This window comes from Mus pahari, chromosome 11, assembly GCF_900095145.1.
Source record: "Mus pahari chromosome 11, PAHARI_EIJ_v1.1, whole genome shotgun sequence".
In the NCBI taxonomy this organism is placed as follows: Eukaryota; Metazoa; Chordata; class Mammalia; order Rodentia; family Muridae; genus Mus; species Mus pahari.
The window spans coordinates 29,822,440-29,839,792 of record NC_034600.1 but is presented as its reverse complement, the minus strand read 5'-3'; the positions used below and the strand labels follow the sequence as shown (position 1 = coordinate 29,839,792).

The following is a 17,353-nucleotide window of genomic DNA, read 5'->3' as shown; positions in this document are numbered from 1 at the left end:
GTGTGTGTGTGTGTACACCTACAGGTGTGCACACGGAGGCCAGAGATCAACAGCAGATGTGATCTTTGATTGTGGCTGGTATACCTTAATTTTTGAGACAGGGTCTTCACTAACTTTGCTAAATTGACTGGCAAGCAAGTTCGACTGGCCAGCAAGTTCTGGGGTTCCAAACATGCACTGCCATGCCTGACTTCTTTGTATGGGGGCTGGCTATCAAAATATAGGTCCTTATGCTTTTGTAGCCAGCACTTTATCAACTGAGCTGTCTTCTCAGCCTGGTTTCTTTTGATTTTTATAGTCAAAGGAATAGCAGGTGATAATTTATCTTTGACTGTGTGCTGATGTTTATTTGTGGGCTTCCCAAGGGAAAATATGAATCTCATATTTGTGGTACCATAAAGGACTAGTTTTTACAACCTTGCAGTGATAGAAAGAAAAGCCATGGATGCTCAAGTCCCTTATATAAAATGGCCACTGTGTGTTTATGTAACCTGTACGCATCCTTCTACCTATTTTAAATCATCTTCACATTACGTAGACTATGTAGAACAAGATAAATGCAATGTAGATAGTTGTTATACTGTGTTGTTTAGGGAATGAAGACAACAAAAAAAATAGTGTTTTCTCACATATCCTGTGTGCTGAGCCTACAGATGCAGAACTTTCAGGCTCTGAGGATCAGCTGGGTAATTCTTCTTAATAAGAAAGCCATTGCGCTGGAATATAGATCACAAACCTTGCTTCTTATGTACGAGTCCTTGAGTTTGATCCTTGTTACTGCCAGACAAAACTAATCACAAAAAAGCATAATAACATGTGTTGGCAAAGATTTGGTGAACATTGAGAACCTCTTTGCACTGTGGTAGGACTGTATATTTTATAGCCATAGTGGAGAACAGAATGTCAGCTCATCAGAAAATTAACAAAATTAATTGTATGCTCTAGCATTTGACATCTAGGTACACATCCGAAATAATGAAAAGCAGGAACTCAAAGAGGTAGTTTGTTTGTTTGTTTGTTTGTTTATTTCTTTTTTTTTAGGTTTATTTATGTATATGAGTACACTGTGGCTGTCTTCAGACACACCAAAACAGGGTATCAGATCCTATTACAGATGGTTGTGAGCCACCATGTGGATGCTGGGAATTGAACTCAGGACCTCTGGAAGAGCAGTCAGTGCTCTTAACTCCTGAGCCACCTCTCCAGCCCGAGGTAGTTTCTTTACACCCATTTGTAGCAGTACTATTAGCCATAGCATTTACAGTAGCAAAAAAATGGAAGCATAAAAAAATGTAATATGTGTGTGCCATACAATATTTAGCCTCTGACATACTACAATATGAATATTCAGTACATCGTGCTATTACATATTAATTGATCTAATCTCTATGAGTTTCTTAGAGTCAGGCTCATGGGCAGAAACTACAGTGGTGGTTGCCAGATGTGGGTAAAGTAGGGATGTGGGTATGGAGGGTAATTGTTTAATAGGTATATAGTTTTAACTATGATTAATGGGATGGTTGTACAGTATTGTTTGTTTTTTTATTTCTTTGTACTTTAACCATGTCCTAAAAATTGGTAAGACCAGCAAGACCTGCTTCAAAAAGTCAGAGAAAATATTGGAGGTAGGAGTTAAGATTACAACTTTCGTTACATATTTTACCACAGTTTAAAAAAAAAAGTTAAGGTGAAAAGAGCCTTTATCTTTGATTCAAAATGCTTTGAAATCTGAAGATTCTTGACAGAGTTTCAGATTCTGAGATTAGAGTTGCTCAACTGGCAGAGCTTATGTAAATATTCCCAAATTGTGGGAAAAGAAACCTAAATGTGAAAGACTTGTCTGGTTCCAGGCAATTTAGATACAGTTTACTTAACCTGTAGTGACTGCTGTTGTTTGTGAATAAGGTTTGATATTCTTATTTTCACATTGTGTTATTTATTGTTCATGGTGGAGAGTATACCTTTCCCAGTGTCCAAAAACACCAGTTTTTATCACTAAAGCTATTTTCATAACAATAAAGATTTTTTGTTTTGTTTTGTTTTTGAGACAGGGTTTCTCTGTGTAGCCCTGGCTGTCCTGGAACTCACTCTGTAGACCAGGCTGGCCTCAAACTCAGAAATCCCCCTGGCTCTGCCTCCCAAGTGCTGGGATTAAAGGTGTGCGCCACCACGCCCGGCAATTATAAATCAAAATTCCTTCAAAGTCTAGAACAGCAGATCTTCTTGACCTCTTAAGCGTATAGAACATTTGTTGTCACTATTTGTAAGAATAAGTTTGGTTGCAGGGCATTAGACACTATGGTTAAATGAATGCTCAACTTTGGGAAATTGTTGCAGGAATTGTAGAGCATATGTTTGAAGAGTGCATCTGTTCAGGAAGACAGGCAGTGTGCTGTCTCAGTGGGGAGGTACTTAATTTAGATTAAAAAGCAATATGAAACAAGCCCTGCTATTCTTGTATTGAACACTTTGCTCCCAAACTGGTGACACTGTTTTGGAAGATTTTGCATGTGAGTACAAAGTGTCTAGGACCCACATAGACAGAGGATAAATCTTAGCCTATGCCTGGTCCTGTCCCTTTCAACCTCCTTGCTTACTATCATCCCCACCATATGCTTTTGCCACCATGATACTCTATTGAAGCATATGAGGCCAACCTCAATGGACTAAGCCCTGTGAAACCATGAGCCAGTATAAATAATTGTTCTTGAGTTGTGTCAGGTATTTGACCACAGTGACCACAAAAATAGCTGAACATTAAATTAGTTCACAGTATTGATCAGTATTTTATTATGTTTTAAAATCACAATCCTTTTGTGATACAGTTTAAAAGGTGTTTTGACTGAATGAAAATTAAATTGGCTTTTAAAGTAGTGATGTTTAGTGTCAGACATTTATTCAGGCATAGTACTATGGGACTGTAATATAAGATAAACACCTGCAATTTAGAAATTGAAAGTCTGAAATCCAAAAGTTTGTATGATGATAATTCTCAAAACAGTTTGGTTGGGGGCACATTTTAGATTTGAAGCTTTTAGGTTAGGGATGATGGAGGTTGATGAAGATCATGCAAACACTGTAAGATAGGGAACACTCCAAAATCTGACAGAGGTCTGACCCCAGGTGGTCCAAACACAGACAGTATTTAACTTAGGGGATATAAGCATCAAAGAGGGATTTAGAAAGCATTGTAGCAACAAGTAGGGTATGAACTGTTATTATCTGGAGAAACATAACGGGCAAAAATCTAATATGATGGCCTGAAGTGTCTGATTGGTAAACCTTTTAAAAAATGATATTTGGGGCTGGTGAGATGGCTCAGTGGGTAAGAGCACCCGACTGCTCTTCCGAAGGTCCAGAGTTCAAGTCCCAGCAACCACATGGTGGCTCATAACCATCTGTAACANGATCTGANGNCCTCTTCTGGTGTGTCTAAAGACAGTTGCAGTGCACTCACACACATTAAATAAATAAATAATTTTTAAAAAATTTGTATTTGAAGGTTTTTGAAGGCTGCAGTAATTATGTTAGCTTTTCAAATCAATGGCCTTTACCTTTTGATATTTCTTAACCATCCTGTGTCTTAAAAGTCAGTTTTATAGCCTTCTGGACTTGTGTATGTGTGTGTGTGTTTCACATTATGTTCTAATTTGTTTCTTGGTGTCTTTCTTAACCTCTAGGTTTATACTTGTAGAATTACTGAAACCAGTAATAAGTTCTTTTGTGAAAACCTAACATGAATCTGTCCTGGTATTTATGGTATGAATCTTAGTATTTGTATCTTAGAATGATTTAACAAATGAATTTTGTCTGTTCTAGGTGTATCACGGGGTCCCAGCCCGGTCAGCCTTGGAAACCAGGACACTTTACCTGTGGCAATCGCCCTTACAGAATCTGTCAATGCCTACTTTAAAGGAGCAGATCCTACCAAGTTAGTTTTAAATATACATCAGCACTTGTGTTAGGTGTGGGGCAGGAATTGGGGCTTAGTGGGAAATTTTAAATTATACTTTGTTTTTTTATGTAATTGGCTATATATATATATATATATATATATATATATATATATATATATATATATATATATATATCCTACATGTATATATATATATATCCTACACACACATATATATATATATATATATATATATATATATATATATATATATATATATATATATATATATCCTACACACACGTTTTAGCATCTTGTTTTTGAGAAAAGTTGTATCTACTTTAAGATTTTGCTTTTGTTTGATGTGTATATGCTCCCTCAATGCACGCATGTTACCCACAAAGGCTGGAAGAGGGCATTAGAGTCCCTGGAACTGGAATGAACTGCTTGATGTGGCTGCTAGGAGCTGGTCTTGGGTCCACTATAAGAGCAGCAAGCACTCTTATTTGCTAAGCTATTTCCAGCCTCCATTCCTACTGTCTCAAGTAGTAGTATTCAGCATACATTCATTCACAAAGTACTTGAGCACTCACTATGTGTAAGACCTTTTTTTTCTCCCTCCCTCCCTCCCTCCCTCCCTCCCTTAGTTTTGGTTATTCATGAGACAGGGTCTTTCTGTGTGCCCCTGGCTGGCTTGGAAGTCAGAGATCCACCTGCCTCTGCCTTCCAACTGCGTGGGATTACAGGTGTGCACTGTCACACTAGTAAGACTCTTGATAAGTACTAAAGCTACTTCAGAAAACAGAGGTCTCCTGAGCTTGTATTATAGTAAAGAAAGCATTGGAGAAGCAGATAGGGTGTGCACTGATACATGTTACTAAGAGGGGAGTATGAAGGTGGAAAATTACAGTAGGGAAAAAACGTTTTAGAGATTTTAAGCCGATATTTGAAAAATATGGTGGAGCCAACCATTCATACCTGGGAGAATAACACCATGGGAGAGGATCTCGGGTAAACGCATGCTTGGAATACTCAGGAGGCAGTGAAGGGAATAGGTCATTCATAGGAAAAGGTTGGAGCGTGGTTGAGGATGCACTCAGAGAGGGCCCAGGCCAGACTGGCTGTTGTAGGCCACGGTAAGGAATTGGGAATTCAATTGTAGTAAGGCAAGATGGCAAGTGGATACTCTTAAATTGAGAGGTCATGAAGTTATTTGTGGTTTTGTAATGTTCTGGCTGTTCTTTGGAGAATTAAACTCATGAAAAAGAAGATTAGCTGCAGAAACCCAGATAAGAGATGGTGGTGACTTGAATATTAGCAGGAAAAGTTATAAGTGGTTATCAAGATTTGTTGAGATTAGAATGTCTGGTTTGAAGTACCTGTTGAGTGCTATTAATGTGGACAAGTTGATAGCGTCACACATGATTCTGGAGCTCACTGAGTAAGTGTAGTCTTGAGGAGAAATAGAAGCCCTGAGGTGGTAGAAGAGTGAGTGAGTAGACAAGATTGGATTACCAGATCATGGTAAGGGAGCAGATCGGAGAGGTGTGGCCATTTGGATTTTTCTCATTCACATTCAGTTGTGCGAATGTGGGGAGGAAGCTAACTTAGCCAAGACTATTGAGCTAAGTGTTAGTAAAGGTGTAAGGAGGGTTATGCAAAGGAGGGTGTTTAGTGCAGAACCTGGAGATTCACAGATGGTGTGTAAGGGTGTGACGTTTGAAAGGCTAATGAAAATGGGGGAGGATGGTGAGGAATTAGTTTGATACTAAATTGGATGAGTTAGACAAATTAGGAATCTGAGTAGATGAGTGAGGATTGTGAAACTATGAAGGGTCTGTGACCTGGCTGAGTGAGCTGAAGGACAGAGCCACTGAAAGAAAGACATTGAAGAGCTAGGTGATGACGAACATTGAAAGGGCCGTCTGGATGGATAGTGAGCTTTACAAAAATTTATGCTGGAATAGTGTTGCAAAGAGAGAGGAGCAGTGAGCCAGGTACCGCTGAAGATGGTCTGAGGGGGATCGCGTCTGAACAGTACATTCTGAACATGAGTTTAAATGGAAGAAACGAAACAAGAAGAGCAACCATCACCGAGCCCAGGGTTTCAGAGGGCTCAAGAGGAGAAACTAACTGCAAGGAGTTAGTGATGGTGTTACCAGAGGAGCACTCCCTACAGGTCTTCCAAGGATGGCTACCACACACAAAGTATCCTATGTTTAATAGGAGTATGCCATTATAGTTTTCTAAGACTAATTTACCTTAATTATAATAAAGGATTTAAATATATATGTGTGTGAATATGTTTACATAGATACATGTATGCATACACACACCTTTAAAGCCAAGCATACTTTTGAGAGGAGATTAGAACATCTTAATTAAGAACTTGCCAATGTCTTCCCTTGTCAGGTGTATTGTGAAGATCACAGGAGACGTGACAATATCATTTCCCAGTGGAATTATTAAAGTCTTCACAAGCAACCCCTCTCCAGCTGTGCTGTGCTTTAGGGTGAAGAACATCAGCAGACTGGAGCAGATCCTTCCAAACTCCCAGCTTGTGTTCAGGTTAGTGTTCTTCGCTGTTAAGATTAGCATTGAAGGTTCTTCTTATGAATGTTTTCTCTGTGAAATAATGTGGACTTTGAAGACAATGCCACCATTATTTGTTACAGGTGAGCAGCTTGCTACCCTCTTGTTTCCTGTTAGTTCTGCTAGCTGTTTTTCAGGGAAACCTTTGGGTTCATTTGTAATAATATTTCCCAGGTCACTAGCTGAGTAAATATAGGAAAGAGAAAGATAAGTCAAGTAACAGCCATGTTTCTTACACTCACAGTGATCCATCACAATGTGATTCCAACACAAAAGATTTTTGGATGAACATGCAAGCTGTTACTCTCTACCTCAAGAAGCTATCAGAACAAAATCCAGCTGCTTCTTATTATAATGTAGATGTATTAAAATACCAGGTGAGTGCCCCATCATTGTGACAACCTTAAATTTACATAGAAACGAGTGGAATCTGGCAGAACACTAAAGGAATAAAATGTCAGAGGCAAACAAGGTCCATTCCAAGAGTGCAAGATTGTTTGAGAAATTGAGAATATATTAGTTAATGACTTTCAGCCACGACAAAGTGTTTACCATGTATTTGTGACTAAACTACTGAGTAAATAGTAATACATGAATTTAACCTGGAAATTCCAGTATCATTGTTCTTCATAAAGAAATGCCAAAGCAGTCAACTAAAGTTCAATGTAGCAGACAATTATAGTTTCTATTAATAATACAGTAGTTAAGTGTTTCTCTAGAGGTTTTATTGCTGTTAGATAATCCCTGGCAGCATATACATGCAAGCACACACATGCTAGAGACAAATTTTCTATTTTACACTTATGTTTGGATTTTTGATAGTGTATTGATACTAAAATAACTTGTGTTTCTGAAAAAGACATTTGTAATTAATGCTTGTTAAATTGGGACAAGGTGATGGTAAGCATGATCAGTAAGTAATATTGTTATGTTAGAAAGTAAAGGGTCTGAACAAAAGAAAATGGCTTCAGGGAGCCCGCTGATAAAGGAGCTGAAGAGTCAGGAGGAATCATGCCATTCACTGTGTTTAAAGTTACTGAATATTGGAAGTTAAAAGTGTCTTAATTCTAGGCTTTGGGATCCACATGGTGAGCATTTTTTCTCACTGATGTATATCTAAGTTCTTTATCATTTTATATATAATTAATGATGAATCTTAGAATCCTTTGAAAGGCTTTAGACTTTATAAAAAATAAATAATAAAAAATTACTTAATAGAATGCTGATTTCTGGGTGCTGTCCCTACTGTGTTTTAAAGTCAGATTTTCTGTAGTTGGATCCTGGGAACTGCATCATGGCAGTTAGCCAGTAAACCTACCTCTGGTCCTCTGAGCTGAGTGTTTGACCTAGCAACAGCCACTCTCCTTGCTGCGCAGTTGTGATTGGCAGATTCGTAGGCTTCAGTGTTTGTGTTAGGAATGTGCTTTGTATACTCTGCAGGCGAACAGTTATTTGCTTGATTCTTTTTAAAGGTATCATCAAATGGCATTCAGTCCACTCCTCTAAATCTTGCAACATACTGGAAATGTAGTGCCAGCACCACAGATCTGAGAGTGGATTATAAGTACAACCCAGAAGCTATGGTCGCTCCTAGTGTGCTTTCCAACATACAGGTGGTGGTACCAGTGGATGGAGGTGTCACAAATATGCAGTCCCTTCCTCCTGCAATATGGTAAACTGTCTTTGCATTCCATTTGCATTTCTGTTTGTCTCCAGCTGCAACAGTTCTAACCTCTTAAACTAACACTTGGACTTGCATAGTGAGTGGGCTAAGTGATTGCCATGCAAACCTGATGACCTTAGTAAACCTGAGAGCCATGGGAAGGTTCCTAAGAACCCATGTAAAGGAGATCCTCCAACTCCTACATGTACGTGCCAGTGGCAGGCACATTGCTACGAATGCATAGAAGTTAAAGAACAGCATTGTTGTGAACAGACAGATGACCAGGGCAACTCTTAAAAGACAACATTAAATTAGGGCTGGCTTACAGGTTCAGAGGTTCAGTCCATTATCATCAAGGCAGCCTTCAGGTAGGCATGGCGCTGGAGAATGAGGTGAGAGTTCTACATTTTTTTTCTGAACAGATACTATAGTTTTTACAATAAAAATATTTGAGGTACATTTATTGAGTGTCCATTCATGTATTAGATACTGTAAGAGACTGAATTTGAAGATACTTGTTCTTATTACAGGAATGCAGAACAAATGAAAGCCTTTTGGAAATTATCTGGGATTTCGGAGAAATCAGACAGTGGAGGTAAGGGTGTTACTCTGCTGCCCGCCCCCACCCGTTTTTCTTACTGTTACTACCTTTATTTATTATGTGTATGAGTGCATGCAGGTGTGATCACAGGGCAGTTTGCAGCAGTCAGTCCTCTTTCTTCCACTCTGTGGGTCCTGAGGATGGAACTCGGGTTTTGAGACTTGGTGAGGCATTGCCGAGACATCTTAATCTTGCCTTCGGTTTTTGTTTTTGTTTCCTCTTGGAATTTCATGTCTTCAGTTCTAGAACTGACCACTAGGTGGAAGTTAATACCTACATAAGAATGTACAGGCTAAGATTTAGAAGTTTTTATTCTTCTCGAATAGGTTTTCTCTGTAAGAAAAATGACACAATTTTATAACTGCAAGATAAATGCTTCTTGTGTTACATAGAGAAATGCTTAGTAATAGAATTAAAAAAAAACAAAACAAATCAGAACTATCCCCATGTAGATAGCTCAAATAATTGCAAATGATTGAGCTTATTCTGATAGTGGGGCACCTTTGCTTCCCCCTGCAGTTACATAGAAAAGTGGCTTTGACAGAATGCTTGTCTGCTCTCTTGCTGAGGGAACCTTTCTGTTCATTCCTTTTGGAGTTAACATTAGTCTTCAGTGCTGTGTGGCAGTTTTAAGGAGAAACAAGTTTATTGTCTCCTACTGACTGCATCTGTCGTGTTCACCATATGGCTAGTTATCACTCCAGTATCTCCTCTCAGATTGTGTCTTTAAAACTAGTGTACAGTTTCCATGACAATCAACTCCCTAAAATGAGATAATCCTAGTCTCTCTTAGTAACAGAGAGCCATCTTCTTAATTAGCCTCCACTCATTTTTCTTACTGAGCAAGTGCTTTGGCTCTTCCAATTTAGTTCAGCTTTTGCATTTTGAATATTTTGAGAATATCAGTGGTTTTTCTTTAGTATTTCTAAACAAAGGACCATCAGCAATTCTGGATTGTCTCTTTATTTGTATCTGTTATGCAGAATCAGATTTGTACTAACAGATAACCAAGCTGGCCTGAAGTTCCTTCTGTTCTTTAGTCCTTGCAGGTAGCATTTTAGTCAGTAGCTTCACTGACTAATCGAGTTTTTTGTAAACCACACTGAAATTTTTAACTTAGACTGAAAGTAAATCAGAAATCCTGTGTATTAGGCTTACAGCCAACCAGCAAGGAAAAGAGAATGTCTTGTTCCTCTATTTAAAAGGCATATGATAATTGTAAATATACCAGAAAAGGAATATGTTCTCTCAAAAACAAGATTCATATTTTCTATTCACATATTTAGTACTTTTCCTACTGTTATTCAGGTATAAAAATGTCCTATGTGAGGAAATGGGAGAACTTTATATATGTGATTTTGATGTTGTCAGTTAAACCTTTACAAAGAAAGACCCAGATTCAAACACTGTATAATAGTAACCTGTTTTCTCTTTTATCTCAGTACCCAGGATAGGAATAGGAATCAGTTGTAAAGCTTAAGAGGGAGCTGCTCCTCACAGGTGCTGGCCATGCAACTTTACAGAGCTGAGTTGTTGATCAAGAGTGTACAACTTTCAGAACTGTGTAGACAATCCTTAAAAGTCCTGCACTCTGATACGAATCACCAGGCATGATAGTGTAGGACATGATAGTGTAGGACAGACCAGTTACAATACCTTATTCCCCATTTCTCTGTAGTGTTGAACTTTATATAGGGCGATTAAAATGTCTTATTGCTGCTACTGAGCAAGTCTGTCTACTTCCCCGAACAACCTTCCTAATGCTGAGACCTTTTAATGCATTTCTTCATGTTGTAGTGACCCCCAACCATAAAATTATTTTCATTGCTACTTCATAACTGTAATTTTTCTATTGTTATGAATCATAATGTAAATATCTGATACACAGGATGTCTGATAGGCGACCCCTATGAAAAGGTTGTTTGACTCTCACTGGGATCATGGCAGTCTGGTTGAAAAACCCTTTCCTAACCCAAGTTAATTGAGGTTAGAAATCCTTCTAGACTTCTCCTTTCTTTCCTTTTAAATATTGTGTTTTTTGCCTTGGCCCTACTACAGATTCTCTTTCCTGTCACCTAGAGCCTTGATAAAATATTGTATTGTCTTGCAGTTGGTGGTCTCCTTACTTTGCATCTAGCTCCTCCCCTCTCTTCTAGAACACTAATCTGAGATTGTCTTTTCTTGGGTGTTACCTTTGGTTATGTCATAACTTTTTATTGTGGCCTTGCTACTATTCTAGTCTCATCTGCAAGTGTTCTCCACTTGAGTCCTGTTCTCCAGATACTGTGGTATAGGTGTGGGTCTCTAAGTCTGCTCTCACAGGTTTCTCTCCATCCCAGTACCTTGTTCTGCCTAAAGTGCACCCCAGCATGCCCAGCAATATGTAATATTCAGTACAAACGTGTGTTTTCAGACACCATTTATCAGATTCATTAGTGTCACTGATTACCTACTTATACTGCAATCAGAATGGGATACTGTTGCGTGTAGTTCCTACTACCCCGCCTTAAGCTCTAGGTGGACCGCACTACCTGCCCTGCCAGGTTCCCTTGGATCCTTGGGTGACAGACACACACACATTAGCTTATTTTTATATACTTCAGCTCAGTGGCTGGGCTCTTCTAAGCCTCTCTCGGCTATCGCACCCTTCCTTTCACTCCCAGCTCAGCACCTTAAATCTCCCCTTAGTTGCCTTCCTAACCTCCCTCCTGCTACCCCAGGCCCAGCCAGGGAAGCAGCCAATGGCCATTCCACCCCATATCTCACATGGCTGGGGGCTACTCCTCCCTTCTGTGTCTTCTAGCCTGCCTGTGGAAAACTAGAAGTCTTGCATATATGCCCAGCTCCTTGGCTGCTAGCATCTTTATTGTTCAATCAAAAACCAATTGGGGATCAAGACCTTCAGTGTTCACACACAGATTCTTGATCAAAACATCAGACCCACCTCCTACAGGATACATTGAACAAATGACTCTATCTGAAAGAAAGACAGTATACCTAAGGGGTAATGTTGTATGAGTAAAATTTAAAAAGATGCGATTAGCCAGTTAGCTCAATTGGTGAGAGCATGGTGCTAATAAGTATAGTATAGACTAGTGAGGCTGATGGCATCCTCTCATCCCTCCCTTTCATCCCTCTGGACTGCATGGTCTGGTACTCAGCACTCACCTCTCTTTACTTTGTCTTGTCCTGGGTCTTTCCCCAACATGGATCCCCTGATCCCAGTGTCTGCTGTGTGCTGTCCTCTGTGTCTTCCTTCATCTCTGTTGACTCACTTTAACATGCATGTATCCCAGGCATCTATCTAAGTAGTATCCGTCTCTGAACCTTACTGTTAGTACAAGGGTAGATGAAGGTTTCTTAGTGGGGCTGGTGAGATGGCTCAGCACTTAACTGGTGGCTCATGACCATCTATAAAGGGATCTGATGCCCTCTTCTGGCATGTAGGTGTACATGCAGACAGCCCTTCTACAGTTAACTGGGGAAAAAAAGATTATATAGTGCAAATTCTGGCTTACCGAATAAGATTTGATTTCAAACAGGACAATGGTTTGCTTACTACATGCATCTCATGAATTTACCATTGGCTTAGTAAGTTTAGCTTAGACCAATGATTCTCAACCTATGGGGTGGCGACCCATCTGGAGGTTGTATATCAGATATTTATATTATGATTTATAACAGTAGCAACAAAGGTAACTTTATGGTTAGGGGTCACTACAGCATGAGGAACCATGTTAAAGGGTTGAAGCATTAGGAAGGTTGAGAACCATTGGCTTAGATGCTCATTTACCTTTATTTGGTGTGCAGTGTATTTTATCTGTTAATGAGGTCTTTATTCTTTTCTTTGCAGGTTCTGGATCCCTCAGAGCAAAATTTGATCTTTCAGAAGGACCCAGCAAACCTACAACACTGGCAGTGCAATTCCTCAGTGAGGGCAATACGCTCTCAGGAGTGGATATTGAGCTTGTGGGTACTGGCTATAGACTTTCCTTAGTAAAGAAGCGCTTTGCCACTGGTAAGTAAGTGGGAACATGGGGAACACTGGTGCTCTAGCAGTTTATAATTTAAAAGTATGGAATACCCCCCTCCCCAACACACACACACACACACACACACACTCACAAGTTGTCAGGTAGAGGCAGTCTTGGTAGAGTGTTTTCTATTATCAGCATAGATATGATTCATTGATAGATATGTCAATGACAGGCTAGTACTAGAGTTCTGTGTCTGTAACCACAAAAAGCATTGTGGCCATTTGAGTATATTTGAAATTATAATTAACAATCTGCTTGGTGTTTTTCAGGACGATACTTGGCGGATTGTTGATGGACCCCGAATGCGGTTTTCTCAAGGGAATAGTGTGCACCTGCCACTCTGCATCACCTGTCCCTTCCAAACACTATTTTTACTTGTATGTCTTTCAAATTTGCTCTTTGAAAGCTGACTACAAACATTAAATTGCACTTTCAAAGTGTCATTGAAAGAAATAGCACTGAAATGACCTTGTACACAGTAAATGATCAAATGCAATATTCTGGAAGCACATGTATTCTATTCAAATTGTCACTAAAATGAAGTCTATTATCTTCAGTGTCTGTGTTCTTAAAAAGGTTAGAATGTAGTAACAAGCCGAACATTTCAGGAGAGCAAGCACAGAAGTTATTTAGCTTTCCATAAGTATTTAGACTCAGAGTTACCTTTGAAGTTTCGTAAGTTTTATGTTGAATAAATATAAACAGAACGTGAATTTTAAGGCTTTGAATGTTAACTCAGAACTCAATCTAATTGAGTTATGTGCCATAAGGAAATCAGACCAGAGTCCAAGTTGTATGCAAACAAAAACCATCCCTATAATTTGATTCTCACGAGCATATTAATAAAGTGTAAATGGTGTTTTTTATGATCTTTGAGATTCTCAAGTGCAATGTGTTTAAAATAAGCTTACAAAGGACAGCAGAACAACTTACTTCTGCGTTAATTAACTTTATAGAAGTTGTGATTGTTTTGATGAATTAATGCTGTAGATTTAATTTATTTTTATATGGATTACATAATGTGTGCCTTTTAAAACAATAACAAAAACCAGAAATGTGCCTCTCTAGTTTGTGTTAATTAATGTGCCTCACTTTCTCCTCACTCTGGATCTTGTATTCAGATTCATACAGTACTTAAGCATATTTAAAAGATATTTGCAATTTTTAAAATACTTTTGGCTTGTAATTGAGAAGAAAATTCAAAATAACTAAAAGACAATTTATACTTAAAAATCCTGTCTCATTTCTTTAGTGATGCACCGTAGCCACTAGAAAAACAAATCAGCCTAATGGAGTATGTTTACTGGGAATAAAATTACCTTTAGATATTCAACATTGACCTCATTATAAGTAAGTGAAGCAGACAAGCTCTGAAACTGTGGTGATAAATTGGTAACTGGTATTTTAACTGTAATTTAGCATTTCCCTTGACCCTACTTATCAAAGAGAATTTATACATTAATGTGTTGTGAACACAAGTTTCCTAGCATTTTATAAATAATTTTTTAAAAGATTCATTTTAGCAATGAGAGAAGTACTGTCACTTATTTTATTTTAACAATTAGAAAGTTGTCAGATTCCCACATGGTAAAGATAGGTAAAAGTATGTGAAGTGGTGAAGGATTGGGTTAAGAGTTTCTTAAAATGAACTGCTCATACAGAGTAGTAGCTTTATAGCGAATTCTGATTAACAAAAGAAATACATGTTTTAAACAAAGTTTCATAATTTACAAATAGGAATTGATGATAAATACCAATGTCCTTTTCATTTTACATAGAAATGATAGCTTGTGTTATATCTGGTAAACCATTATATAAAACACTAATTTTATTAATTTTGTTAAGCTTTACAGAAAATAAAATCCCTACTACTAGACATTAATATAATGTCTTGCTATATTAAACACAGCAGAAATCTATTCTTTTTCACAGTCTGTAATACAGAATGAGCATTTTATATTCAGTGTTACTCCAATTCTAAATTTAGGTTTGACTTAGGTAAACATAAGACAATTTGATCTTTACTAACTAGCAAAATTAGAATTTCTAACTCTTATGTTCTTTAAAATGCCAGTTACAATTACACTTACTAAAATCTTACTAAATCTGCTTTTATTGGGCAGTTAATGCTTTAGTATTTGAAGTCTGACACTGCTACAATGTCTGTTTTTAATCAGGTGTTACCTTAAGATGTTGAACTGCTTGGAATGGTTAACCTTGTGCACTTTCTTACTCCCCATAGCCTTCATACTGAGTGTCAACATGCAAGTTTATATTGGGTGCAGGTGACAATTTTAAAGCCATATGAGTTTATACTGATTCTTTTTTCCATTTAAAAATTCACTAATGTTAAAAAAAATTAAATTAAAAAAAAGGCCCAGTAGATTCAGTGGAAGACTATCTTATCTAGCAAGCTGGTTCTTGCTTGTGTACAGTGATAACTTTGTAGCTGCTTCTTTAAGAATTTGTAAACACAGAACTCTTAACACATGTGAGCTTTTAAGGATTGTTATTTACTACTTTGGGTTGTAATTAGAGCACATCTATCTTCCAAAATTTTGTAAATATTTTTGATTTTTTTCATAACATGTAAATATTACATAAAAGTTGTATTCCTAATAAACATGTAATATATAATTTAGCAATTGGCTTTATGTGTCTTTGTATCCCTTTTCATAGATCTGTTATAGATGTTAGGACAGTCAAGCAGAGGAAGGAAATGGACTTTTCACAAGTTGGAAGTTTTGCTGGGTGGGGCCTTGCCCTTTATTCCAGTTAGCATCAAGTTTTTCTTTAAACTTTTTATCTCCTAGAACCCTGACCTAAGCTCCTGATGCTTCTCAATACGAAGGCTTTGTAGTTTTCCTTGCTCAGCTTGTTTTCATTATAGCTATGCAAATGATCTCTCCGACCATTAATAGCCACACACTAGAGTCAGTATTCTAGGCTGTCTTGAAATCTGTGCCAATGCAATTAATCCAAAGGTTTTCAATTTAGTCTCAAGCAAACTTTTAGGACAGATCAAAAAGCAGCCACCATTTTTGCCAAACTATCACAAGAATAGTCTCTAGGCCACTTACTAATATCTTCTTCTCTGGAATTTCTTGAGCTGGTCCCCCACAGCTCAAATTACCCTCTGTGCTGTTTTCCACGTTCCAACCAGTATGGCCCACTAAGCCCTGCTTAAAAGTGTTCAACTGCTTTCTTAATCCAAAGCCCCAGAGTCCACATTCTACCCACAACCAGCACAGTCAGGCCTGTCACAGCAATGCCCTACTTCTGGTACCAACTTTTGTCTTGGTCACTGCTCTATTGCTGTGAAGAGACACCATAATCATGACAAAGAAAGAAAGCATTTAATTGTAGTTTTCTTACAGTTTCAGAAGTTTAGTCTGTTATCATGGCAGGGACCATGGCAGCACACTGGCAGACGTGATGCTGGAGAGTAGCTAAGAGTTCTACATCCAGATCTGCAGTCAGCAGGGGAAGAGAAAGTCACTAGGCCTGACTTGGGCTTTTGAAAACTCAAAGACTACCCCCAGTGACACATTTTCCAACAAGGCCACACCTCCAAATCCTTGTGAAGTTGTGCCACTCCCTGACGACTAAACATTCAAACACAGGAGCCTAAGGGGCCATTCTTATTTAAGCTACCACCACAGTTACTGATTCTGAAACACTGCCACAGTATTGTCAACTGGTTAGTGATTGCCATATTAAATTTTGTTATCTTTGAGACAGATGCTCTGAAACTCATTAAGTGCCTAGGCTACCCTCAGACCCTTATCTACCTCAGCTTCCCAAGTGTTGGAATTACAAGTATCCACCACCATACTTATGTTTTTTTATTTTTGTAAGTGTGTACATTGAGAGCAGATGTCTTTATGGAGCTCTCACCAAGCCATTACACCTTCTGTTTTCATTCTATACATGTTTGCAATTGTCCATTTTTACTTGCTTTTTCACATGAGTACATTCACAGTATCTTTAGAAAACACTTAGAAATGGAGTGCAGATTGAAATTCCTGTTGACATGAACTGCACAATTTTTTTTTCTGCTAAAGCTTCTCTCCTGTAATTATCTGCTTTGCACTTGATCTTACCAGGATAGCAAGGCTTTTTGGTGGTAGTATACTAAAATACAGCTTTCTTCTACTTTTTTTATTCCTCCAAGCTAAAGGCCACAATTCAAATGAATAACAGATGAGGGGGACCCTGCAGCAAGGAAGTTTTTGGTTCCAGCTTAGGTTAGGGAAATGTTCCCTTACAAAACTTGACTTGAAGTTTTCACAAAGTATGAAAAGCAAATGTGGCACATGCTTTCCATTGCAGTACTCAGGAGGCAGAGGCAGGCAGATCTCTGTGAATTCAAAGTCAACCTAGTCTACAGAGTGAGTTCTAGGACCATCCCCCCCAAAAACAAACCCCCAAACAAACAAAAAACTAGCTAATCAAATTTTTTAAAAAAGCAAACTTTGCCCCAATTCATCTCCATGCCAGTTTGCATGTAAACCCTCATAGGCATGTTTGCTACACGTCAGTATGACCAGAACACACAGATGGCA

The 17,353-nt window shown here is 38.3% G+C and overlaps 1 protein-coding gene across 1 annotated transcript in view; it reads left to right on the top strand.

Moving 5' to 3' along the window:
• Fcho2 (FCH domain only 2) overlaps window positions 1-15,429 on the top strand; it is a 97,645-nt gene extending 82,216 nt beyond the window's left edge. Inside the window, exons 20-26 of the mRNA XM_021208205.2 lie at window positions 3,820-3,931; window positions 6,308-6,463; window positions 6,732-6,864; window positions 7,960-8,159; window positions 8,681-8,745; window positions 12,605-12,769; window positions 13,058-15,429. Of these exons, the coding sequence (XP_021063864.1) occupies window positions 3,820-3,931; window positions 6,308-6,463; window positions 6,732-6,864; window positions 7,960-8,159; window positions 8,681-8,745; window positions 12,605-12,769; window positions 13,058-13,080 (854 nt within the window). The 3' untranslated portion in view covers window positions 13,081-15,429. The remainder of the gene's footprint in view (window positions 1-3,819; window positions 3,932-6,307; window positions 6,464-6,731; window positions 6,865-7,959; window positions 8,160-8,680; window positions 8,746-12,604; window positions 12,770-13,057) is intronic.
• Window positions 15,430-17,353: the final 1,924 nt, after the last annotated feature.